Source organism: Oncorhynchus clarkii, chromosome 27 (assembly GCF_045791955.1).
Source record: "Oncorhynchus clarkii lewisi isolate Uvic-CL-2024 chromosome 27, UVic_Ocla_1.0, whole genome shotgun sequence".
In the NCBI taxonomy this organism is placed as follows: Eukaryota; Metazoa; Chordata; class Actinopteri; order Salmoniformes; family Salmonidae; genus Oncorhynchus; species Oncorhynchus clarkii.
In genome coordinates this window covers 149,322-177,052 of record NC_092173.1, presented here as the reverse complement: position 1 = coordinate 177,052, position 27,731 = coordinate 149,322, and the positions used below count along the sequence as shown (strand labels likewise).

Sequence of the window (27,731 nt, the reverse complement as noted above, 5' to 3'; positions counted from 1 at the left end):
TAGATTCTTCAAAGAAGCCACCCTTTTCCTTGATGACAGCTTTGCACACTCTTGGCATTCTCTCAACCAGCTTCATGAGGTAGTCACCTGGAATGCATTTCAATTAACAAGTGTGCCATGTTAAAAGTTAATTTGTGGAATTTCATTCCTTCTTAATGCGTTTGAGCCAATCAGTTGTGTTGTGACAAGGTAGGGGTGGTATACAGAAGACCAAGTTCAGACCAAGTCCATATTATGGCAAGAACAGCTCAAATAAGCAAAGAGAAATGACAGTCCATCATTACTTTTAAGACATGAAGGTCAGTCAATCTGGAAAATTTCAAGAACTTTTGAAAATCAAGCGCTATGATGAAATTGGCTCTCATGAGGACCGTCACAGGAAAGGAAGACCCAGAGTTTACTTTGCTGCAGAGGATAAGTTCATCAGATTGCAGCCCAAATAAATACTTCACAGAGTTAAAGTAACAGACACATCTCAACATCAACTGTTCAGAGGAGACTGCGTGAATCAGGCCTTCATGGTCGATTTTCTGCAAAGAAACCACTACTAAAGGACACCAATAGGAAGAAGAGACTTGCTTATGCCAAGAAACACGAGCAATGGACATTAGACCGGTGGAAATCTGTCCTTTGGTCTGATGAGTCCAAATTGGAGATGTTTGGTTCTAAACACTGTGTTTTTGTGAGACGCAGAATGGGTGAACGGATGATCTCCGCATGTGTGGTTCCCACCGTGAAGCATGGAGGAGGAGGTGTGATGGTCTGGGGGTGCTTTGCTAGTGACACTGTCTGTGATTTATTTAGAATTCAAGGCACACTTAACCAGCATGGCTACCACAGCATTCTCCAGCGATATGCCTTCCCTTCTGGTTTGCGCTATCATTTGTTTTTCAACAGGACAATGACCCAACACACCTCCAGGCTGGGTAAGGGCTATTTGACCAAGGAGAGTGATGGAGTGCTGCATCAGATGACCTGGCCTCCAGAGTGAAGGAAAAGCAGCCATCAGCGTATGTGGCAACTCCTGCAAGACTGTTGGAAAAGCATTCCTCATGAAGCTGGTTGAGAGAATGTTAGTGTGCACAGCTGTCATCAAGGTAAAGGGTGGTTACATTGAAGAATCTAAAATATTAAATATATTTTGATTTGTTTAACACCTTTTTTGGTTATTACATGATTCCATATGTGTTATTTACTAGTGTTGATGTCTTCACTATTATAAAGAAAAACCCTTGAATGAGTAGGTTCGTCCGAACGTTTGACTGTTACTGTATGTCTAGTGGGCTTTCTAACCAGGACCTCCATGCTGTTGTTGTGCTCAGGTGCGACGGAAGATGGGCAGGAGAAGATGAGACAGAGATCATGTTTTTTTCTCCAAGGTCAGGGGGCCCGTGACCACGAGGACAAGAACAAATGGAGAGGAGCTGTACATCGATCGCCTAGGCGATTTGCATTTTATTGTGCATGTGCAAAGGTGCTTTTGCAGATTATGAAAAAAAATGACAAGTGACAAATCCAAGATTAAATCAAGTATTTGGTCCATTTTGCTGCCAGGCATTGTTTTATTAGTGTTTTGAGACGGAGAAAGGAGTATTAAATAGATAAGAATACAATTAACTAATTGCAATTTCCTCATACATTTTTCCAGTCTGTTTAATTAATCAAATATTCTATATGAAATATGTGTTTCCTTTGTATTCCTCTGTGGAATTGGTCCTTCTGCATGGTGTCTGTGTCCCAAATCAAATGTTATTTGTCACATGCTTCGCAAACAACAGGTGTTGACGAACAGTGAAATGCTTACTGATGGGGCCTTTTCTAACAATTCATAGTTAATGAATTGATGTGAAATAGCTAGCTAGTTAGCGGTGGTGCGCGCTAAATAGCGTTTCAATCGGTGACGTCACTTGCTCTGAGACCTTGAAGTAGTGTTCCCCGCGGCTTTTGTGGAGCGATGGGTAACGATGTTATACTGTTACATTGGTGCCGTGACCCGGATCACTGGTTGCTGTGGAAAAGGAGGAGGTCAAAAGGGGGGTGAGTATAACAGATGTGAAATAGCTAGCTAGTTAGCGGTGACTTGCTCTGAGACCTTGAAGTAGTGTTTCCCCTTGCTCTGCAAGGGCCGCGGCTTTTGTGGAGCGATGGGTAACGATGCTTCGTGGGTGACTGTTGTTGATGTGTGCAGAGGGTCCCTGATTCGCGCCCGGGTATGGGCGAGGGGATGGTCTAAAGTTATACTGTTACTCCTTTGAACAGTTTTGTTTGACAGGACCGGTGAGCTCCCAGTTAACAAAAAACTTTCCCACAACTAGAGAACATTTCTTTAAGAGTCTCGTTGGGTCATTAACTATCATTTTCATAGGGGGCGGCAGGGTAGCCTAGTGGTTAGAGCGTTGGACTAGTAACCGGAAGGTTGCGAGTTCAAACCCCCGAGCTGACAAGGTACAAATCTGTCGTTCTGCCCCTGAACAGGCAGTTAACCCACTGTTCCCAGGCCGTCATTGAAAATAAGAATTTGTTCTTAACTGACTTGCCTGGTTAAATAAAGGTAAAATAAAAATAAAAAATCATTTTCATAGGAATGTTCCTGTGATGGGCAAGTAATGTTTCCAAGAGACCATCTCCTTAATTCCAATTAGAATTTTCACAGAATGTGGTTACCATGTTCCCAGAATTGATGATATTGTTAGACCATGTTTCATGAGAATGTTGCAAGAATATTCATGAATCCAGTTTTCTGTGGGTTAGGAGAATATCCCATCAATGTTCCACCAAACGTACACAGAACATGGTTGCCATGTTCTCAGATTAGATATTAATTTGTAAAAATGTGTATAATTTTATTTTCACTTTTAATTGTAATTTCTTGTCATGTCAACAGATTTCAATCCCACTTTGTAACGCAACAAAATGTAAAAATTCATGGGGCGTAGACTTTCTATAGTCGGTGTGTGTGTGTGTGTGTGTGTGTGTGTGTGTGTGTGTGTGTGTGTGTGTGTGTGTGTGGTCATGTGAGACAGCTAGCCAATGGCAGTCGTGGATTAGACGCCGCCAGTGTGCCTTGACCGCGGACACAATGGCTAGATGGGAGACTGTTTGGGTCAAATTGACTTCTAATAAAGTTTAATTATTTTTCATTCTAGCTAACCATAACCATTTTCATAACCTTAATCTAATTCTCCTGACCTGCTACATCAATTCGCTTTACCTGCAGAGTAAATTATCCTAACCTGCCACGGAAAGTCAATTCTGACATAAACTGTATCCCATCTAGTCAAAATAGGACTGAATCAGAACGCCAATTTCACTCAGCCTTTATCAACGCTGACAACCGATTTGAACATATTTCATCCGTTGCTGACATGTAGCCGACACGATAAATTGGCCGGCAGAAGTATTTACGGTAATTATGATGTTACATTGTTGCCGAGTGTAAGCGTTACAAATGTAAGTGAGTATGCTACGCGAAGATACCTTCTCGGATGAATTTGTGGTTCTAGTTTTAACGTAGAGCGGTCTCTTTAGGCTAGCTAGAGTATATGTACAAATGCAGTTGTTCCCAGCCTAGTTCTCAACCAGGGGTACTTGGCCTAGCCACAGTTGATAATTGAGAAGTCTCATGAGACCTTAGGCCTACTGGTAAAATGCACATGAGGGACACTTCAGGGGTACTCCAGGCAGACCAAAATTAATTTGCCCGCCAGTGGTACAGTAACCGAAAAAGGTTAGCCCACTAAACCCAAGATGTATTCTTAATTTTAAGGTCTAACAACCTTGTATGTTATTTTCAGCGGTAAACTGGCTCTGGCAGCCAAAACAGCCAAATACTCCATCTGAAAATAAATTGATTTCTCAATTGCGATATGATTCTAGAAACATAAAGCCCTTTACTATCACATCAGAATAATTCCACAATTACAAAATATACACTTACTGTACACCAGGGGCACCACTTTGGTTTTAGAAGTGGGGGGGACATAATCTGGTGGTGGTCCTCCCCCAGATTGTTTGGGGGACATCTAAAGCTATTTTCTTGCATTTTTACACAATCCAATATGCTGTCTCTATTTAGAACAAGAAGTAAGCAAACATGCCCACTGTCATCAAGCTAGGTAAGAGATCATTATTAAGTATGTTTAATGTGATTAATCAGACTGAACAAGATCAAAGGTAATTCAATAATAAATATTGTTGCACAATATTATATACTAACAAATGAACAACTTGAAAAACTAAGTCGACTTTTGATTGACTTTATTAAGACATCCTCTATATCAAATTTCAGTCAGACTGACCTGCCAGCCCGAGCCCCACCAGTCCAGTAAATAGTTCCCACCTTAATTTTTTTTTGTTCCCAAGGGAACGTTTTGGAAACAAAAAACATACAGTTGAAGTCAGACGTTTACTTAGACTTAAGTTGGAGTCATTAAAACTCATTTTTCAACCACTCCACAAATTTCTTGAAAACAAACTGTAGTTTTGGCAAGTCGGTTAGGACATCTACTTTGTGCATGACACAAGTAATTTTTCCAATAATTGTTTACAGACAGATTATTTCACTTATAATTCACTGTATCACAATTCCAGTGGGTCAGAATTTTACATGCACTAAGTTGACTGTGGCTTAGGAGCTTCTGATAGGCTAATTGACATCATTTGAGTCAATTGGAGGTGTACCTGAGGATGTATTTCAAGGCCTACCTTCAAATTCAGTGCCTCATTGCTTGACATCATGGGAAAATCAAAAGAAATCAGCCAAGACCTCAGAAAAAAAATTGTAGACCTCAAGTCTGGTTCATCCTTGGGAGCATTTTCCAAATGCCTGAAGGTACCACGTTCATCTGTACAAACAATAGTACGCAAGTATAAACACCATGGGACCACGCAGCTGTCAGACCCCTCATTCTGTCTCCTAGAGATGACTGTATTTTGGTGTGAAAAGTGCAAATCAATCCCAGAACAACAGCAAAAGCCCTTGTGAAGATGCTGGAGGAAACCGGTACAAAAGTATCTATATCCACAGTAAAACTAGTCTTATATCGACATAACCTGAAAGGCCGCTCAGCAAGGAAGAAGCCACTGCTCCAAAACCGGCATTAAAAAAAAGCCAGACTACGGTTTGCAACTGCACATGGGGACAAAGATCGTACTTTTTGGAGAAATGTCCTCTGGTCTGATGAAACAAAAATAGAACTGTTTGGCCATCATGAACATCGTTATGTTTGGGGGGGAAAAGGGGAGGCTTGTAAGCCGAAGAACACCATTCCAACCGTGAAGCATGGGGGTGGCAGCATTATGTTGTGGGGGTGCTTTGCTGCAGGAGGGACTGGTGCACTTCAAAATAGATGGCATCATGTGGTAGGAAAATTGTGGATATATTGAAGCAACATCTCAAGACCTCAGTCTGGAAGTTAAAAGCTTGATCGCAAATGGGTCTTCCAAATGGACAATGAACCCAAGCATACTTCCAAAGTTGTTGCAAAATGGCTTAAGGACAACAAAGTGTAGGTATTAGAGTGGCCATCACAAAGCCCTGACCTCAATCCCTCAATTTGTGGGCAGAACTGAAAAAGCATGTGCGAGGAAGGAGGCCTACAAACTTGACTCAGTTACACCAGCTCTGCCAGGAGGAATGGGCCATAATTCATCCAACTTATTGTGGGAAGCTTGTGGAAGGCTACCCAAAAAGTTTGAAGAAAGTTAACAATTTTAAAGGCAATGCTACCAAATACTGATTGAGTGCATGTAAACTTCTGATCTACTGGGAATGTGATGAAATAAATAAAAGCTGAAATAATTTATTCTCTACTATTATTCTGACATTTCACATTCTTAAAATAAAGTGGTGATCCTAACTGACCTAAGACAGGGACTTTTTACAAGGATTAAATGTCAGGAATTGTGGAAAAACTGAGTTTAGATGTATTTGGCTAAGGTGTATGTATGTAACCCCAAACCACACAACCTACTCAGGTTTAGGATCTTAATGAAAACATGTATTTTTAGTTTTGGGTGTGTTAGGCCAAAGCCAGAGTGATAACCCACAGGACGGCAGACCCACATGGCAAGGACTGAGCAGCCCATCAGCTAGGGATTGCCTAAATTGTTATATCCCCAGAAGTATGAATGTTTTCAATACAGACTCCTTCAGTCATAATGTATTCCATATTAGGCATCCAGACCTTTTGCAAGTTGCTCAGTATACCCTTAATCTGGTAATAAATCAAAGCTATTGATGCATAACTTGACACTGGCAGGATAACCAACCTTCCAATTAATGGACATGTTTCTTATCTGCTATAAATGCTTGGTTAAACAGTTTCTTCAGATAGGTCTCCAGTATCAACATTTCCAAGCAAACAAAACCAATAAGAAGAGTGAATCTGTAGACATGCAGAGATAAAGGAACATACTGTTTGCCAGAATTCAGCCAGCCTTCACGAGACCATAACATATGCAAATGTGTCCCCTTTTTGTGTTATACACCTCTAGCAGAGGAATTACATGGTTGAGTGCATGTTATTCAGTTTCACTGGCATATAGTACTTTCTATGGATGGCCTTAAACTAGTAATTTATGTCTGAGATGATATGAACATGACTGGACATTCAAACATCATCATCAATAGCTTCTACCAGGTCTTCACACTTTTGTTTTACATGTTTCAGTTCGCTGCAGCTAGCAACTGGAATAAGCTGCAACAGACTCAAACTGGACAGTTTTATCTCCATCTCTTCATTCAAAGACGCAATCATAGACACTTACCGACAGTTGTGGCTGCTTTGCGTGATGTAATGTTCTATCTACCTTTCCCTTTGTGCTGTTGTCTGTGCCCAATAATGTTTGTACCATGTTTTGTGTTGCCGCCATGTTGTGTTGCCGCCATGTTGTGTTGCTGCCATGCTGTGTTGCCTTAGGTCTCTCTTTATGTAGTATTGTGGTGTTCTATATTTTAGTTTTTATTTATTGTTGTCCCACAGATTATTTGGAAACGGTCCTCTGTCTGCTTGGTATGCGTTAGCCTCACATCCTTTTCGCATTATTCACACACTCAGATTTTGCTGCTTCAACTTCTTCAGTAGCCTATCTCACAGTTGGACGTGAGCGTTCAAGTGTTCCTAGTATGTGTGGTCTCATTAAAATAGAGTAGGCTGCCTACATAGGCAGATAATCACGTGGCAGTTAAATATCAAATAAGATTATACTTCAGTTGACAGTGTGTGTAAAAACATTTTAAAAAAGATAATGGAAAGAAGTGGAGGGCGCTCAACCAACGTGAGTCGACCTGCAATCAAAACATGGAATCATCATTGAAAAGGCACAAAGCACACACAGGTTAGGTTACTATGGTGAGCGACCATTGCGCCTATTCATTTAAGTATTGATTATCCTTTTATTTGCCTCTGCCTGCAAATTGTCCTCCTAATAGGTGGGCGATATTCTATTGGACTAAGCAAAACGTAGCAAGTGTGTTATTCATGCTGCTTCCAGTTCAGTAGCTACCTGCAAGATCAGGTGCGTGTGGTCTCAATTAAATAGAGTAGGATATAGCCTATGCATGAGCAGAGAAGCACAGCGCAGTTCTCTTTCCAAGGAAATGTACTTCCTATATTGCCTAGAAAGTTCTAAATACTAATCACCCACATTTCTGGGGCGTTGGACTAGTAACCGGAAGGTTGCAAGTTCAAACCCCTGAGCTGACATGGTACAAATCTGTCGTTCTGCCCCTGAACAGGCAGTTAACCTGTTCCTAGGCCGTCATTGAAAATAAGAATTTGTTCTTAACTGACTTGCCTAGTTAAATAAAGGTAAAATAAAATAAATAAAAAATGTCTGTCTGAAAATCTTCCCACTCCTAGAAAGTATCCTTTAAAATAGCTCAAGAGAAAGTGCAAGTCTCTCCAACTCTGCTATCTTCAATCTAACATATTGGCTGATCTAGCCCAGTAATACAGATAGCCTAATATCGGGGCCATGTGAGAATCTCCTGGTAATTTAAACTATTTGAAGGTATTTTTGCTCATTTGATATTAGGGCTCAAAATTGCTGCGACCAAGTGAGCTGCATCACATACGCCTAAAATAACATTGCGGGACTGCAGTTGGGTTTGGGACCAGTTCTTGTGGGAGTCGGACAGAAAGCCGGTGAGGTATGAAAAGCTGCGGATGCTGGCGCAGACCTCTACTGTGCGTCGAGACCGTGAAGCCTGTAATGTTAGAGCTGTGTATTACTGTGTCAGTGTGAAAAGTAGGGAATTAGCAAGGGAAACGGACAGCTCAATAACGTTACATTGCCATACATGACTAATAAAACCTCTCAAAACAAAGGCTACATACATTTCCATACCGACCAAAAGCTGTTAGTAATAATAGCTGCCTCATATTGCTATCTGTCTGACAGATGGGTCAGCTCTAGCCTCTACCTGAATGTGGTAGCTACTAGCTAGTGCAGCTAATTCACCTCGGTCGAGAGGGGATTAAACATTCGCTAACGTTACATGTCAGTTACAATACTAGCTCAGCACTGGGAATAAACACTAGTTTAGTTTTTTGTATGTAAAGTTAAACAGCAGTTACCTTGTCAACTAAAGAGTAACCAGTTTCTGCTGTGCTTGCTTTTAGAACTCTGAAAGAGTGCAAATCATACGGTGCATTCGGAAAGTATTCAGACCCCTTTGACTTTTTTCTCATTTTGTTACGTTACAACCTTATTCCAAAATGTAATGAATAAAAAATATTCCTCATCAATCTACACATAATACCTTATAATGACAAAGTGAAAACAGGTTTTTAGAAATTTGTATTAAAAAGAAAAAAGATTTGCGTAAATATTCAGACAAATTTTGCTCCGGTGCATCCTGTTTCCATTGATCATCCTTGAGCTGTTTCTACAACTTGATTGGAGTCCATCTGTGGTAAATTAAATTGATTGGATTTAATGGAGTTTCCCCAGCATCCTGAAAATTGAAGGTCCCCAAGAACACAGTGGCCAACATCATTCTTAAATGGAAGAAGTTTGGAACCACCAAGACTCTTCCTAGTTCTGGCCCCCTCTGCCAAACTGAGCAATCGTGGGAGTAGGGCCTTGGTCAGGGAGGACAAGTTAAGCCTGATACAGAGGCTATTTCTTTTGGGCTATTGCCTGTGTATATTTGGTAAATCTACTTGTATATTTTGTATGATATGGGTCTTTCACCATTGGATCACCAAGACCTGTCAATAACTCGACACTGAGTACGTCAACCTGCCTTTCCTTCTGCTGATTTCATGCCCTTACCACTGCTACAAAGTCCATGTTTTTACAATTTCGTAGGTTAATAAAAATACTGCATGGTGGTGGCAGCATCATGCTGTGGGAATGTTTTTCAGGGACTGGGAGACTAGTCAGGATCGAGGGAAAGATGAACGGAGCAACGTGCATAGATCCTTGATAAAAACCTGCTCCAGATCACTCAGGACATCAGACTGGGGCAAAGGTTCACATTCCAACAGGACAACGACCCTAAGCACACAGCCAAGACTACGCAGGCGTGGCTTCGGGACAAGTCTCTGAATGTCCTTGAGTGGCCCTACCAGATCCAGGACTTGAACCTGATCGAACATCTCTGGAGAGACCTGAAAATAGCCGTGTTGCAACGCTCCCATCCAACCTGACAGAGCTTGAGAGGATCTGCAGAGAAGAATGTGAGAAACGCCCCAAATACAGGTGTGCCAAGCTTGTAGCGTCATACCCAAAAATACTTGTTTGTAGTAGCTGCCAAAGGTGCTTCAACAAAGTACTGAGTAAAGGGTCTGAATACTTGTGTAAATGTGAAATTTCTGTTTTTCTTTTTAATACATTAGCAAACATTTCTAAATGTGTTTTCACTTAGTCATTATGGGGTATTAAATCAAATCAAATCAAATTTTATTTGTCACATACACATGGTTAGCATATGTTAATGTGAGTGTAGCGAAATGCTTGTGCTTCTAGTTCCGAAAATGCAGTAATAACCAACAAGTAATCTAACTAACAATTCCAAAACTACTGTCTTATACACAGTGTAAGGGGATAAAGAATATGTACATAAAGATATATGAATCAGTGATGGTACAGAGCAGCATAGGCAAGATACAGTAGATGGTATCGAGTACAGTATATACATATGAGATGAGTATGTAAACAAAGTGGCATAGTTAAAGTGGCTAGTGATACATGTATTACATAAGGACGCAGTAGATGATATAGAGTACAGTATATACGTATACATATGGGGTGAATAATGTAGGGTATGTAAACATTATATTAGGTAGCATTGTTTAAAGTGGCTAGTGATATATTTTACATTTCCCATCAATTCCCATTATTAAAGTGGCTGGAGTTGAGTCAGTGTGTTGGCAGCAGCCACTCAATGTTAGTGGTGACTGTTTAACAGTCTGATGGCCTTGAGATAGAAGCTGTTTTTCAGTCTCTCGGTCCCAGCTTTGATGCACCTGTACTGACCTCGCCTTCTGGATGATAGCGGGGTGAACAGGCAGTGGCTCGGGTGGTTGTTGTCCTTGATGATCTTTATGGCCTTCCTGTAACATCGGGTGGTGTAGGTGTCCTGGAGGGCAGGTAGTTTGCCCCCGGTGATGCGTTGTGCAGACCTCACTACCCTCTGGAGAGCCTTACGGTTGTGGGCGGAGCAGTTGCCGTACCAGGCGGTGATACAGCCCGCCAGGATGCTCTCGATTGTGCATCTGTAGAAGTTTGAGTGCTTTTGGTGACAAGCCGAATTTCTTCAGCCTCCTGAGGTTGAAGAGGCGCTGCTGTGCCTTCTTCAAGATGCTGTCTGTGTGAGTGGACCAATTCAGTTTGTCTGTGATGTGTATGCCGAGGAACTTAAAACTTACTACTCTCTCCACTACTGTTCCATCGATGTGGATAGGGGGGTGTTCCCTCTGCTGTTTCCTGAAGTCCACAATCATCTCCTTAGTTTTGTTGACGTTGAGTGTGAGGTTATTTTCCTGACACCACACTCCGAGGCCGTCTCGTCGTTGTTGGTAATCAAGCCTACCACTGTTGTGTCGTCCACAAACTTGATGATTGAGTTGGAGGCGTGCGTGGCCACGCAGTCGTGGGTGAACAGGGAGTACAGGAGAGGGCTCAGAACGCACCCTTGTGGGGCCCCAGTGTTGAGGATCAGCGGGGTGGAGATGTTGTTGCCTACCCTCACCACCTGGGGGCGGCCCGTCAGGAAGTCCAGTACTCAGTTGCACAGGGCGGGGTCGAGTCCCAGGGTCTCGAGCTTGATGACGAGCTTGGAGGGTACTATGGTGTTGAATGCCGAGCTGTAGTCGATGAACAGCATTCTCACATAGGTATTCCTCTTGTCCAGATGGGTTAGGGCAGTGTGCAGTGTGGTTGAGATTGCATCGTCTGTGGACCTATTTGGGCGGTAAGCAAATTGGAGTGGGTCTAGGGTGTCAGGTAGGGTGGAGGTGATATGGTCCTTGACTAGTCTCTCAAAGCACTTCATGATGACGGAAGTGAGTGCTACGGGGCGGTAGTCGTTTAGCTCAGTTACCTTAGCTTTCTTGGGAACAGGAACAATGGTGGCCCTCTTGAAGCATGTGGGAACAGCAGACTGGTATAGGGATTGATTGAATATGTCCGTAAACACACCGGCCAGCTGGTCTGCGCATGCTCTGAGGGCGCGGCTGGGGATGCCGTCTGGTCCTGCAGCCTTGCGAGGGTTAACACGTTTAAATGTTTTACTCACCTCGGCTGCAGTGAAGGAGAGTCCGCATGTTTTCGTTGCAGGCCGTGTCAGTGGCACTGTATTGTCCTCAAAGCGGGCAAAAAAGTTATTTAGTCTGCCTGGGAGCAAGACATCCTGGTCCGTGACTGGGCTGGTTTTCTTCTTGTAGTCCGTGATTGACTGTAGACCCTGCCACATACCTCTTGTGTCTGAGCCGTTGAATTGAGATTCTACTTTGTCTCTATACTAACGCTTAGCTTGTTTGATAGCCTTGCGGAGGGAATAGCTGCACTGTTTGTATTCGGTCATGTTACCGGTCACCTTGCCCTGATTAAAAGCAGTGGTTCGCGCTTTCAGTTTCACGCGAATGCTGCCATCAATCCACGGTTTCTGGTTAGGGAATGTTTTAATCGTTGCTATGGGAACGACATCTTCAACGCACGTTCTAATGAACTCGCACACCGAATCAGCGTATTCGTCAATGTTGTTATCTGACGCAATACGAAACATATCCCAGTCCACGTGATGGAAGCAGTCTTGGAGTGTGGAATCAGCTTGGTCGGACCAGCGTTGGACAGACCTCAGCGTGGGAGCTTCTTGTTTTAGTTTCTGTCTGTAGGCAGGGATCAGCAAAATGGAGTCGTGGTCAGCTTTTCCGAAAGGAGGGCGGGGCAGGGCCTTATATGCGTCGCGGAAGTTAGAATAACAATGATCCAAGGTTTTTCCAGCCCTGGTTGCGCAATCGATATGTTGATACAATTTAGGGAGTCTTGTTTTCAGATTAGCCTTGTTAAAATCCCCAGCTACAATGAATGCAGCCTCAGGATGTATGGATTCCAGTTTGCAAAGAGTCAAATAAAGTTTGTTCAGAGCCATATATACGGCTGTGATTATAATAGAAGAGAATTATGTGTATTAAGAAGATAATTATTATATATTATGTGTAGATTGATGAGGAAGATGGTGAGATTTGCGCACTGTAAACTGTTTTAACCTGCTTCGTCACAGTTGCAGCAGACTGTATTTTTCAGTGATAATACATTTCTGGCGGCCTTCCATTACACACAGGTGTTCAGAGCATACAATATACTGTAGCTAATTAGCACAGGTGGTCCCTCTGTCTTCCGTAAACACGTGCTGTAAAATGGAGATATGGCCATGTGGGAACACTAACCTTATAAAGGTGTGTATCAATTTAACATTTTTCTTTTTCGATAATGATATCTCACTGATATGAAAAATAAGGTCCTTGTGCTTCCAAAACCTTACCTCCCCCCGTACAGAAGAAGCCTTCCTTTAATGACTCTGTAATGTAATGGGCTAGGAACCACTGTATGAGTTGTTGAAAGGGAAGTTTCCCCTTTTATTTGTCTAAAAGAGGACAACAATTACTTATGCGTCTACCAATGTATGGTAAATCATATCACTTTTCAGTCAATGTATTGGAGCTCGTGAACCACATTTCAGAAGCATGCGTGTATTGTCTAGAATATATATTTGGCTTAATACATTGTTAAACCACTTTTAAATATTTTATATATTTTTTACTGCATTTCATTTTACAAACTTCTGATGGGGGTTAGACATTAGGATTAGAATTAAGCATATTTTCATAGGGTAAGGGTACATCAATGTAATCAATCCTGATCTCACATATTTAGCTCTATTGTGACCCCTGAGGCCCTCGTTGCATTATCAGCTTAATCGAAGTTAAATAATAATCAGTCTGTAACTACTGTATGGGGAAATTCCACGGTAACAGAGACTCTGATCTTTCTGCTCAGATGCAAAGTTTGGTAACAGAATAAAGACACACATGGCACAAACTGTCATTCTGTTTCCAAACTTTGCATCTGCATTGTTCAAGTAAATGTGTTTTTGTCAAATGTTCCGTGTAAATTGTTCAAAGTAGTCCTTGTGCATAGAGTCGTATGGTTTGTTAAATGGACCCAGGACTGAGTTTGGGAAACCCTGCTCAAACAGTTAGACATTTCACTTGAATACAAAAAACAATGATTACAAAGTTTAGTCCAGGACTAGGCTTAATCTGTGTCCTAGAAAGCGGCCCTTATAGCACAGGTGGTAGATGGGGCATGTTCCCTATAACTGCAGGATTGCTGGCTCAAGCCGCGCTCTGGCTGTTCCTCTTTAATCTCTACAATGGTACTCTGCGGGGAAGTAACACTACCTAGCAGTATTTTCATTAGCCTAACCGACTCGCATTGCACAGCAGAAAGCCTTTAGCAACTGCTGAGATTTAAAGGTCAGTGGCCTGTGTCTGTTCAAATCAGAGAGATAGATGGAGCAAAGCTGTCATCAAGCCAAAGGGTGGCTACTTTGAAGAATATCAAAGAGATTTTGATTTGTTTAACACTTTTTTTTGGTCACTACATGATTCCATATGTGTTATTGCATAGTTTGGATGTCTTCACTATTATTCTACAATGTAGAACATAGTAAACATAATGAAAAACCCTGGAATGATTAGGTGTGTCCAAACCTTTACCTGGTTATATATATATTTTTTAAAATCCTGTTGCCTATAATGTAATTGCAGCAAGTAGGAGAGGGCAACATAAAGTACTGTTTAAATGATCTTGACTACCAGAGAGAAAAGAAACAAGAGCACAATTTCTCCCAAACACAGAATTCTTTGTTATTAATTTTGGGGCTGATCTTTTTGTGTTACCTGTGAACTAATTTTAGTCTCTTGTCATTCAGAGGCTGAGCACTGGGCAGGGGAGCCTTGCATCTCACAAGTGATTACATAATATTAATTGATTGAGTTGATTAGTAGAGTTTAGTGAATGGAAGTGAAACTGAGGTGGAATACAGTGCCTTGCAAAAATATTCATCCTCCTTGGCGTTTTTCCTATTTTGTTGCATTACAACCTGTAATTTAAATACATTTTTATTTGGACTTCATGTAATGGACATACACAAAATATTCCAAATTGGTGAAGTGAAATTTTGAAAAATAACCATGTTTCCAAAAAAATTGACAAAATAAAAAACTGAAAAGAGGTGTGTATTAATATGTATTCACCCCCTTTGCTATGAAGCCCCTAAATAAGATCTTGTGCAACCAATTATCTTTAGATGTTACATAATTAGTTTGCACACAGGTGGACTTTATTTAGGTTTCACATGATTTGTCACATGATCTCAGTGTGTGTATGTATATATGTATGTTATGAAAGGCCACAGAGTCTGCAACACCACTAAGCAAGGGGCACCATGAAGACCAAGGGGCTCTCCAAACAGGTCCAGAAAAAGGTATAGAGAAGTACAGATCAGGGTTGGGTTATAAAAAAATATCTGAACATTTTAACATCTCACGGAGCACCATTTAAATCCATCAGTAAAAAATGGAAAGAATATGGCACCACAACAAACCAGCCAATAGAGGGCTGCCCACCAAAACTCACAGACCAGGCAACACTGAAGGAGCTTCAAAGCTCCACCGCGGATATTGGATTATCTCCCATTTGACCACTTTAAGCCGTACACTCCACAGAGCTGGGCTTTACGGAAGAGTGGCCAGAAAAAAGCCATTGCTTGAAGAAAAAATAAGAAAACACGTTTGGTGTACACTAAAAGGCAAGTGGGAGACAACCCAAACATATGGAAGAAGGTACTCTCTGGTCAGACGACACTAAAATGTAGCTTTTTGGCCATCAAGGAAAACGCTGGCGCAAACCTAATAACCCCCCCATTACCCCGAGAACACCATCCCCACAGTGATTAGTCAGGCTTAGTCATAAACAGCGCTGTGCTTCAAGCATTGCGAAGAGCTGCTGGCAAACGCAGGAAAGTGCTGTTTGAATGAACGCTTACGAGCCTGCTGCTGCCTACCACCGCTCAGTTAGACTGCTCTATCAAATATCAAATGACGGGCTTAATTAGAATATAATAAACACACAGAAATACGTGCCTTAGGTCATTTAATATGTTAAAATCCGGATACTATCATTTCGAAAACAAAACGTTTATTCTTTCAGGGAAATACGGAACCGTTCTGTATTTTATCGAACGGGTGGCATCCACAAGTCTAATTATTGCTGTTACATTGCACAACCTTCAATGTTATGTCATACTTATGTAATATTCTGGCTAATTAATTACGGTCTTTGTTAGGAAGAAATGGTCTTCACACATTTCGCAGCGGGCCAGGCAGCCCAAACAGCTGCATATACCCTGACTCTACTTTCACAGAACGCAAGAGAAGTGACATTTTCCTAGGTAATATTGCCTGCTAACATGAATTACTTTTAACTAAATATGCAGGTTTAAAAGTATACTTGTGTATTGATTTTAAGAAAGATATTGATGTTTATGGTTAGGTACATTAGTGCAACGGCAGTGCTTTTTTTTGCGAACGCGCTTGTTAAATCATCACCCGTTTGGCCAAGTAGGCTGTGAATCGATGAAAAAAGGCACCGCATTGATTATTTGCAAAGCAGGACAAGCTAGTTAAACTAGTAATATCATCAACCATATGTCGTCAACCAGTGATTATGTTAAGATGGATTGTTTTTTATAAGATAAGTTTAATGCTAGCTAGCAACTTACCTTGGCTCCTTGCTGCACTCGCGTAGCAGGTGGTCAGCCTGCCACGCAGTCTCCTCATGGAGTGCAATGTAATCGGCCATAATTGGCGTCCAAAAATGCCGATTACCGATTTTTGTTATGAAAACTTGAAATCGGCCCTAATTAATCGGTCGACTTCTAGTCTTAGGCGTCTCACAGTACGGACATTGCAATTTATTACCCTGGCCACATCTGCAGTCATCATGCCTAAGGCATGTTCACGCAGATGAGCTGGGACCCTGGGCATCTTTCTTTTGGTGTTTTTCAGTCAGTAGAAAGGCCTCTTTTTAGTGTCGTAAGTTTCCATAACTTTGACCTTAATTGCCTACCGTCTGTAAGCTGTTAGTGTCTTAACTACCATTCCACAGGTGCATGGTCATTCATTGTTTATGGTTCATTGAACAAGCATGGGTAACAGTGTTTAAACCCTTTACAACGAAGATCTGTGAAGTTATTTGGATTTTTACGAATTATTTTTTATATAGTTTATATATCCTAATAAGCAACTCATTCTAAAACACTTAGAAATATAGCAATGTAATACATTTCATATTACATGACCCTCCCCTGGACCAGATAAAAAAAAAAGATATATATATATATATATATATATATATATATATATATATATATATATATATATATATACTAAACCCTCCCTTTGCCTGAAATAGAAAAAGCATGACTTTCCTCCAGGTAATCATTCTGTGAATTTGGATCTGTCCCTAATGACATAAGGATCCTCTATTTTGCCTGTCCTTGAACCTTTCTTGACCTCTAGCAATCATGCTAAATCTGCTATGATGTTGCTGGGTTTGACATCCATACTGGCATTGTAATTCTCACACCAATCATTTATATTGATTGATTTAAGAATACTTTTGTTAATCATGTAGGGACATTTTAAAAGGCCAGGATCGTGTTCTGTAGGAACAAAACGACAGAAAATGTTTTGAAATGGAACAAGGGACTACCTGTCCTGAACAAAAAGGCCAGGGTTGTGTTTTGTATGAATGGAATTGATTTTTGGGTGGGTGGAAATGGGACAAAGGCATTGGTAGAAAAGTACCCAATTGTCATACTTTTCTATAAGTAAAGATACCTTAATAGAAAATTACTCATGTAACAGTGAAAGTCACCTAGTAAAATACTACTTGAGTATAAGTCTATAAGTATCTGATTTTATATATACTTAAGTATCTAAAGTAAATGTAATTGCTAAAATATACTTAAGTATCAAAAGTATAAATCATTTAAAATTCCTTATATTTAGTAAACCAGACAATTTTATTTTTGCATTTTTATTTACTGATAGCCAGGGACACTCTCCAACACTCTGGCATAATTTACAAACAAAGCATTTGTGTTAAGTAAGTCTGCCAGATCAGAGGCAGTAGGGATGACCGGGGATGTTCTCTTGATAAGTGTGTGAATTGGACCGTTTTCCTATCCTGCTAAGGACTCAATGTAACGAGTACTTTTGGGTGTCAGGGAAAATGTATAGAGTAAAAAGTACATTTATTTTCTTCGGGAAGTAAAAGTTGTCAAAAATATAAATAGTAAGGTAAAGTACAGATACCACCCCCAAAATGACTTAAGTATTACTTTAAAGTACTTTACACCACTGGACAAGGGACTACTTGTCCTGAACTTATCCCATAAGAACACTCGCGTTATGTCCCAAATGGCATCTTATTTCCTATGTAGTACACTGGGGAATAGGGGTATCATTTGGAATGCTACCTCTCCCTTGGAAATCCAACCTGTTGTTATTGTCTGCCCTGTAGCTGTGCGGCTGAGGTGGGCTGGTTTTATGAGCGAGCCTGGATGACCGTGATGGAGGAGGCTGCCACTCGGCTGGAGAGGGAGCATGTGCACAGCGTCTACGAGAAGATTGCTTCTTATTTTAACGACAGCCGCTACAAGGCCTGGCCCAAGGTGCGCCAGTTCCTACTGGACCATGAGCCTGGCAGTATCATCGCTGACGTGGGTATGTACGCTACTGTGTCTGTTCTACTGCTGATGGACATGCATTAAGTGTGTATGTGTCTCTGTCTTAATACTGGCCTCGGTCTGTCCTACCACTGACTATCTCTGGTGGCCTGAGTTCAATTGAAACTAACAAAAAGTCCAATAACAACATATGCTGCCTAAGTTTTTCTACCTGCTATTGATTGATTTCATGATGCAATGTTTCGTTGTTGACAAGCATATTAGTCTTTGGTTGACTCTTGCTTTCAGCTACTGTCTAAGATGGTGTGTGATATTCTTAATTTCCCGCTAGGGAGTTGGTTTTCACACTCGAAAGTACCAGTCATTCTGAGATGGCCTTTATTCAAGTCATGATGTCAATGTCAAAACACAAGTTGCACTCCCAAAGGAGTGCACCGTATAGGCAAGCAAATAGGGTGCCATTTCATACTGGCCTCATGCATGTCTTTCTCCTGGGGTTGACATCTAAGCTGCATCCTGATTCTCTGCACTTCTCCGAAAGGGTGCACATGCACACTCCCGGTCATGGATTAAACAATGGTGGAAACTCCCTCCAGCCAGTGCTTACACCAATCCAATTCTTTGAAATCTATGATTGTGAGTGAGCAAGTGCACAGTTTGGGAGAAGGGGGGAGAATCAGGACTGGGACCTGGTGTTTGTTGTTGATTGTCTGCCCTCATCCCCATCACAGGCTGTGGCAATGGCAAGTACCTGCACATCAACGGCAGTGTGTTCAAGCTGGGCTGTGACATTTGTCGCCCCCTGGTGGACTCTGCCTGGAGCCAAGGCCACGAGGTGCAGCTGTGTGACAGCCTCAGGCTGCCCTACAGGGATAGCTGCTTTGACGGTGTCCTCTCTATCGCAGGTAGGCCAATGCTTCAACTCAACATGGGAGGGTACTGGCCTGTGTTGTCAGACACACTAACTGCTAGACCCCGGTTCAATTGGGGGTCAGACCAACTGGCTTGCATTCTGACTCACACTCCTGCTACCATTACTTTATTTTCACTGTCCTCCTCACTCCCCCTCGGGCCTAACCCTACAATGTTTGCATATCGGAAGTGTCTGGATAGGTATCCAGGTATCCACTGGATAGTGCTTGACTTAGGATGAAAGTGCAGGAGCTGTCTTCTTCCAGGTCGGTCCATTAGATTATGTTCATCGAAGTTCACAAATTGCATTGTGCTATAGAGACCTCTGTTTATTCACTGTTAAGGGTTTGTACATATTGTTCATGACTATTATAGCCTACATGAAAAAGTAAGCATTATTGACACTGGAAGGCTGCTGTGTCTGATCCCATGTAGACCTACCGTCTCCTGCCATTGTGCCATTGATCAAGGCACTTAACCCCCACAAAGTAGAACTGCACGGTTAGTCACATGTGGTCAACCCTCCGTCTGGAGAGCTCCTGGGTGTGCGGGCTTGTCTTTTGATCTAGCCGTGAAACACCCTAGTCTGTTTATTGAGGTTCTGTTGAGCAGCTGATGTTAATGCTACAATGTGGTTAGACCAGGGCTGGAACAAAAGAGTGCCACCTCTGAGGATGGTTGCCCATGACTGAAGTAAAAGTGAAAATCACCCAGTAAAATACCACTTGAGTAAAAGTATTTGGTTTTAAATATACTTAAGTATTAAAAGTAAATGTAATTGCTAAAATATACTTAAGTATCAAAAGTAAAGTATAAATAATTTAAAATTCCTTATATTAAGCAAAGCAGACGGCACCATTTTGTTTTAAAAAAATATGCATATCCAGTGGCACACTCCAACACAGACATAATATACAAAAGATCGATATGTGTTTAGTGAGTCCGCCAGATCAGAGGCAGTAGGGATGACCATGTGTTCTCTTGATAAGTGTGTGAATTTCACAATTTTCCTGGCCTGTTAAGCATTCAAAATGTAACGAGTACTTTTGGATGTCTGGGAAAATGTATGGAGTAAAAGTACATAATTTTCCTTCGGAATGTAGTGAAGTACACAGTATCCAGATGTCTCTTAAACAAATCAGATGGATCAACACCCTCCTTATCTTTCCATAATCTCCCCAACACTGCCAGACTACTGGAGGCGGGAGCAGCCATGGTGGATTCACAGGAATAGCTACCGTTGGACTAAACTCCCTTCCATACAGTCCTGTCTCCCTCGTCTGGGTATTACCCACCCACCCAAACGCTCTGTTCTGTCTTCGCTCATGTTCCCAGCATGCCTGTAAAACCCCTTTCTCAGGATGAGACACCCCATGTACCTGTAGGTTGACCCAATAGTTAATTGCCAGCTGGTGTCTCCTAATCTGCAATGGCATATCACCCATCCCCACCTGTAGTCCAGACACTAGGGAGGTCTGAAATGCCCCACTACATATTTTGAGTCCTTTCCCCTGTATGACATCTAGCCATTCAAATGAGGTCCGGGCTGTCGAACCATTCACTGCTATAGTCTATTACAGATCAGATCAATGCAACATACATGGTCCTCAGTGAGGAACGCCCAGCCCCCCCACTCCTTCCCCATCAGACCGGATTAATGCAACATACATGGTCCATACATGGTCCTCGTTGAGGAACGCCCAGCCCCCCACGCCTTCCCCATCAGACCGGATCAATGCAACATACATGGTCCTCGATGTGGAATGCCTAGCCCCTCCACTCCTTCCCCATCAGACCGGATCAATGCAACATACATGGTCCTCAATGAGGAACGCCCAGCCCCCCCACTCCTTCCCCGTCAGACCGGATCAATGCAACATACATGGTCCTCGATGAGGAACGCCCAGCCCCCCCCACTCCTTCCCCGTCAGACCGGATCAATGCAACATACATGGTCCTCGATGAGGAACGCCCAGCCCCCCCACTCCTTCCCCATCAGACTGGATTAATACAACATACATGGTCCTCAATAAGGAAAGCCCAGCCCCCCACTCCTTCCCCGTTAGACAGAGCATCACATTTAGCACCTTCTTACACTTTCCCACCACTCCTCTCAATGTGTGCTGCCCAGGTCAGTCTAGTGTCAAAGTATACCCCAAGGAACCTGAAGGCCCCCACCCTCTCCAAGTTTCTCCCATACAACCTCAAGCATACCTCATCTCCCACCTTCCTCCTGGTAAAGAACACGGTCTGAGTTTTATCTACAGAGGACCTGAATCCCCACATGTTAAGGATCGGTGTCCCGCTAGCGGGGAGGGCGCGTAATTAAAATAAATTCTAATAAATATTATGGATTTGAAACATTTTAGGTACATGTAAGTGTCTTATATCAGCTGAAATTTTTAATTATTGTTAATCTAACTGCACTGTCTGATTTACAGTAGCTATTACAACGAAAACATGCCATACGATTGTTTGAGGACGGCGCCCCACATCAAAATATTTTTCCACCGGCACAGGTTTCATACATTCAAATATAAAGATTAAATATTGTCTTACTTTCAGTAGGAAACCAATTTTAGCAGGTGTGCAACTTCGTCGTGGCGTGCAATAACACAGATTTCCAAGTCTGTGTCCTCATACTAAAACTGTTATTTCTTATTTGTTTTTGAAGTTTACAAGCCTGAAACCTTGAACATAGACTGACACCCTGTGGAAGCCACAGGAATTACATCCAGGGAGCTATTTTACAATATTAGCTTTCTTGCATTTCTAAGAGGATGGTCTCTCAAACCAACCGTATTTTCTTTTTTTTTCTTTGCATTTCCTCCTACCATATCTATTGTGTTATATTCTCCTACATTATTTTACAATTTCTACAAACTTTAGTGTTTTCTTTCCAATAGTACCAATTATATGCATAGCCTGGCTTCAGGGCCTGAGCGACAGGCAGTTTACTTTGGGCACATCATTCAGGCAGAAATGGGAAAAAAAAGGGGCCTAGCCCTAAGATGTCATTAATGCCCACCACTCTACCTCCTCAATTACTTCCTGTACCTTCTTGACTATGTATGGCACATTTTTCCCCTCTTCCATAAGGCCCCATCTGCAAATAACGACCTCCCAATATCTGGCTGTACCTGAGAGTAAACATTATTGATCATGATTGAGAACAACAGAGAACTAATCATGCTCGCCTGCTGTGTACCATTATCCACCAGGTAGCTGCCTGAGAGGCTTCCCCAACCTCACATGGATAGACCTTCCAAACAGAAAATCCTTTATCCAGTGTACGTTCTTCCTCCTAACCCCCGGAATATTGAGCTCGATAAACAACCCCTCCTACATCATATCATACACCTTTGACCACATCACAAAAGACAGATACAACAGTCTCCTTGTTCACTTGAGCCTTCCTGACCTCTGCTTCTAAGCAGAGCACTGGGTCCATAGTTCCCCTAACCTTCCTGAACCAACTCTGATGTGGCGATACTAGCCCCTTGCACTCCAGGAAGTAAGTTAGCCTCTCTGTAATCATATGTTCCATAATCTTAAATGCATGTGATGTTAAAGCTATTGGCCGATAGCTTGTTGGCCTCGTGTCCTTCCCTGCCTTTCAGATTGGTACCACTACTGTAGTTTACCTTCCTCCCACACTCTTGTACAACACCCAATACCTTATCCAGTACCTCAACAATAAGATGGGCCAACATAACATGGCACACCTCAAATTTCCCAGGTGAAGGTAACCCAGTCTTACCTATTTCCCTTTTGTGCATTCAACGCATAATTTACATCCTAACTCCTATCTAGCACTCCTGGATGCTTCTCTCTCATTCTCTCTCTGCCCTTCCATCTGACAAATTAACCAGGTTTTCATTTGGACAAATGCTTTGGACATCATCTCTCCTCATCTGTTACTGGCACATCCTTCCCACTCGTCAATACTGGATTATCCCACTCCCTTCTGGCCCCACTCATCAATACTGGATTATCCCACTCCCTTCTGGCCCCACTCATCAATACTGGATTATCCCACTCCCTTCTGGCCCCACTCATCAATACTGGATTATCCCACTCCCTTCTGGCCCCACTCATCAATACTGGATTATCCCACTCCCTTCTGGCCCCACTCATCAATACTAGATTATTCCACTCCTTTCTGACCACACTCATCAATACTGGATTATCCCACTCCCTTCTGGCCCCACTCATCAATACTGGATTATCCCACTCCCTTCTGGCCCCACTCATCAATACTGGATTATCCCACGCCCTTCTGGCCCCACTCATCAATACTGGATTTTCCCACGCCCTTCTGATCCCACTCATCGTCTTAATCATCCCCCACACTTCTCCCACAGGTGTCGCCCTTCCAATGGTGTCACAGAACCAACGCCAACATGACCTCTTAGTTCTCCTCACCAGGGCCTGGGCCTGCTTATACTGAATCAGATCAAATCAAATTTATTTATATAGCCCTTCGTACATCAGCTGATATCTCAAAGTGCTGTACAGAAACCCAGCCTAAAACCCCAAACAGCAAGCAATGCAGGTGTAGAAGCACGGTGGCTAGGAAAAACTCCCTAGAAAGGCCAAAACCTAGGAAGAAACCTAGAGAGGAACCAGGCTATGTGGGGTGGCCAGTCCTCTTCTGGCTGTGCCAGAATGTTGGAAGTTGTGTCCTTTTCAGTACCAACGCAATCTTTAACAGCCTTTAACTAATGCAGGTTCACAGACTAGCGGCAAATAAACTTGAAGAAAACGGAATCAGGAACTGAATGCCTGCTCTCCATGGCTATTCAATGCAGATCCTGCCTTTGTGCTTTGATCAACCTTTTTTTTTTTTACCTCCGTATGTGAATCTGGGCCTGCGATATGCTACTTTGTTTTATAGAGGAGCCAAAATGCAATTCCCCAAAAATTAGAGGTGCCAGTACGGTGCTCTGGAAAGCTCCGGCCCAAATCAAGAACTGTGGTAGGGTGAATTGGGACCCAGTGTTAGGCTAACTGGGCACTTCATTCAATTCAATAAAAAAAAAAAGCTTTGTATATCCGTCTTTGGCATGAGGCTCACATGCATCATATTCATTTATCCATCTCTCTTCAATTTAAAGGGGCAATGTGGGATTGGTACATACATTTTTGGACTTCTAAATTCATGATATATGGCCATTGATTATAAACTGGGTGGTTTGAGCCCTGAATGCTGATTGGCTGACAGCCGTGATATATCAGACTGTATACCACGAGTACGACAAAACATTTATTTTAACTGCTCTAGTTACATTGGTAACTACATTTTTTTTTGTAAATTACATTTATAATAGCAATAAGGCACCTCGGGTTTGTGATATATGGCCAATATATCACGGCTATACCACAGCGTTGCGTTGTGCCCAAGAACAGCCCTTAGCCGTGGTATATTGGCTATATACCACACCCCCACGGGCCTTACTGCTTAAATATAATGTATGCATGCCTCATGAGCTTAGTTGAACTGTCTTACCTCACCATCCAAAATATAAGCTGGTTTTACTCCATTGTTTGTAAATGTTGCAATCGTAATTTGTAAACAAATACTGTACAGCTTCAAAACATGGTTAAAAATCATTTTGATCTCATGGATGGTCAGTCCTTGCAACCATAGCTCTGTCTATTAATTTTAGTGGTTCCATTTCTCCAGCCCCATCCCAAAGCTGTTTACCCAAAAAGTGTCTGGTTCCGTTTTGTTGTTTTTGAATCCCAAATTTCCCATTTAACATACTCCAAACTGCCTCTGCTTGGGTATCATGTAGCTGTTCATGTTCAGTGCTTCACTTCAAATCAGAGCGGTTGTGACATGAATCGAATGTTGAAAACGAGGCCAGTTTCATAGTTGACATGAGATACACCTCCTGGCACAGCGCCCTTGTTGCCTCGGCAGCCGGGTTACCAAGATAACAAGGGTATGTTTGGGGAAATAATGAATGGTTTTATTGCAAGGTAAAGCTGTGTCTAATTACCAACGCGTGAGTAGGCAGGATTCAGGTGATCATTTGCCCTAGGACAGTATTAATAATCATAAACACTGGCCCCTCGGTGGCCTCAGGAGGTCGAACAGTTACTGCCGCTGCCTTCAGAGCACAAGTATAGCGACGTTGGCGTGGGTTCCAATCCAGCCCATCAGTATTGGGGTCAATTCATATTGAAAGAAGTCAATTCAGGAAGTCATTTGAATTTAAAACTTTTGAAATAAATAAATATTTTGATGCCCCTTATGCTATTATTGAACCCTCTTCGCTATCTCAATGCCCCCCCTCCCATTCTGAACTTGCCATTCAGAAAGATCTGTTGAACTTGTGACAATACTGTACAAGAAGCTCCAATGCCCACCACTTTCCTAGTTGCACTGCTGAACTGCTCAACTTTCCAACCCTCAAAATGTTTTTTCTCCTTCTAGTCATCCATCATCTGTCCACCAAAGAGCGTCGTATTCGAGCAATAAAGGAAATGGCAAGGACCCTGCGCGTGGGCGGGCGCATCATGATCTACGTGTGGGCCATGGAGCAGACACGGCGGAAGTTTCAGAAGCAGGACATCTTTGTGCCCTGGAACCCCAACCCCCCGTCCCCCACCCTGGGCAGGGAGCGGCCCACACCCAGGAGGAGGGGCGCTGTACAGAGCATGAGCGGTAGGTAGCTGGTTAGGTGCCGAAAGGTTGCTGGTTTAATATCTTGAAGGCTGCTATTTTTTTTGTTGTTGATCCCAGGTGTTGTGCTCTTGAGCAACGCTCTTAACCCCTAAAATATGTTTTATTGTGTGTGTGTGTTTGGACTAACCAAGTAAGATTTATTTTCTTACCTATCCAAGAATGCCTCTACAGCGACAAGAACAGGAAGGTGAAAAGCACATCGTCCATGCTGGACAAAGAGGAAATGACCTGCAGTCCCCATCAGAGCCACAGGCTCTGGTTCTTCTCACGCTCCCTGGACTCGGTCTTTGACTTTGGCAGCCTGACCATCTCCAGATCCACCTCCAGGGAACTCATCAGCACCGTCTCCTCCCGGCTTGGGGAGGCGGCGGGGGGAAAGGTCGGCCGCAGAGGCAGGGGAGCGGGCCTCATCAAGCAGCTGTCCAGCCTCTTTTCTGGCTTCTCCAGGAACAACTCGGAGGAAGATGTCTTTGACTCGGTCACAGACTTAGCCAGGAGCCAGAGAGATCATGGCAACGACAACCACTCCAACTCCACAGAGAAGACCAGTGTCCCTACTGCCTTGGTCCAGGAGTGTGGCTCTGTGGCCCTGCCTGACCTGGTCTCCTCCTACCAGAGGGAGCACACAGAGGGACCAGGAGAGAGGGAAGCAGGCCCACCAGGAGACCTCAAACAGGACAGTGAAGGGGAGCCGGAGGCCACCTCGTGTCTGCGCTATTACCACGTGTTCCGGGAGGGCGAGCTGGCGGAGCTGATCGAGAGCCACGTCCAAGAGCTCCACGTCCTTTACTCCTGCTTCGACCACGCCAACTGGTGCGTGGTGGCCGAGAAGGTCCAGGTTTGGAACATATGACTTGGTTTTAACAAGTTTGATTTAATTTTTTATCATGATTTATTAATCTTGCGCCTCAAAGACAAAAAGTACACTATTTTTTAAGAGATGTTGAAGGTACTGTTCAAATTCTTGAGGTGTTGTTTTAAGAGGTAGTGTTTCGAAAATGGAAGGCACCCAATAAGCAGTGTCCAGAGACCCAGGGCCACGGTATATATGGTCTGCGTCCCAAATGGCACCCTATTCCCAAGACTTCTATCCTCCGTTCCAATGCTGCTATCAATGGACCACCAATAACTATGAAAAATGTCTGCCAAGGAATCAAGTCATTTAAGTTTTCCCTCTCTAAATTTTGCTCTTCTGTTTTTAGCCATAGAGGAACTTATAGGATACCCCCCCGCCCCCCCCCCCCTTCCATTTGCCTCTTAGACTAACTATTGACCATTATGTTATATAGTGGTGGAATGGGTCTCTCAAATGCTAATTCTGCCTGTATTTGTCTTCATATGTTCCGCAAAATACAAGAGGAACCAACCTTGCAGCAACGTTCTGTGACGTGTTGGTATCCCTTTCTGTGGACCACCTGTGTATAATGGGTCGCGTTCTAAGGAGCCATGTGCTGTTATTTAAGAATGCTTAATTAAGTCAAGTGCTGTAATGTCAATGCTGTCTGTGTGATTTGGTGTTAACATGTTGTCCAGCTGAACTAAACCAATATAATTTTGGGGGCAAATGATCAGACATATGTCCTAGATGATACTGTGAAATGTTGCACTGTAGGTCTGTTGCTGCTTGCTGAATGTCCGGGGTTCGCATATTAATAGCTCCCGGAAAACGTGAAACATTTCTGTAGTCATTGAGCCGTGGTAGTTGCATAAGCCTGTCAGTCCAGTGCAGCATGTCTAGACTCACTACTATGATACTGGTGTACAGATTTTATGGTTGATTTTTAAAAATTACAATTTTTAAATAGAATTTGTCTGTGTATGTTTTTAGCCCATTAATAAATAATTAGTATGAATCTC

The 27,731-nt window shown here is 42.6% G+C and overlaps 1 protein-coding gene across 4 annotated transcripts in view; it reads left to right on the top strand.

Annotated features, from left to right (window-relative positions):
* LOC139385660 (tRNA methyltransferase 9B) overlaps positions 1–27,731 on the top strand; it is a 41,718-nt gene extending 13,987 nt beyond the window's left edge. The window contains exons 1-6 of one of the 4 annotated variants that reach the window (XM_071130904.1): positions 94–1,097; positions 1,323–1,474; positions 18,103–18,305; positions 19,000–19,173; positions 25,623–25,853; positions 26,033–27,096. In XM_071130904.1, the coding sequence (XP_070987005.1) occupies positions 18,143–18,305; positions 19,000–19,173; positions 25,623–25,853; positions 26,033–26,727 (1,263 nt within the window). In that variant the 5' untranslated portion in view covers positions 94–1,097; positions 1,323–1,474; positions 18,103–18,142 and the 3' untranslated portion in view covers positions 26,728–27,096. Of the gene's footprint in view, positions 1–93; positions 1,098–1,322; positions 1,475–3,299; positions 3,407–9,467; positions 9,687–18,102; positions 18,306–18,999; positions 19,174–25,622; positions 25,854–26,032 lie in introns of those variants that run through there. The other 3 variants (XM_071130903.1, XM_071130906.1, XM_071130905.1) reach the window with 3 other exon arrangements.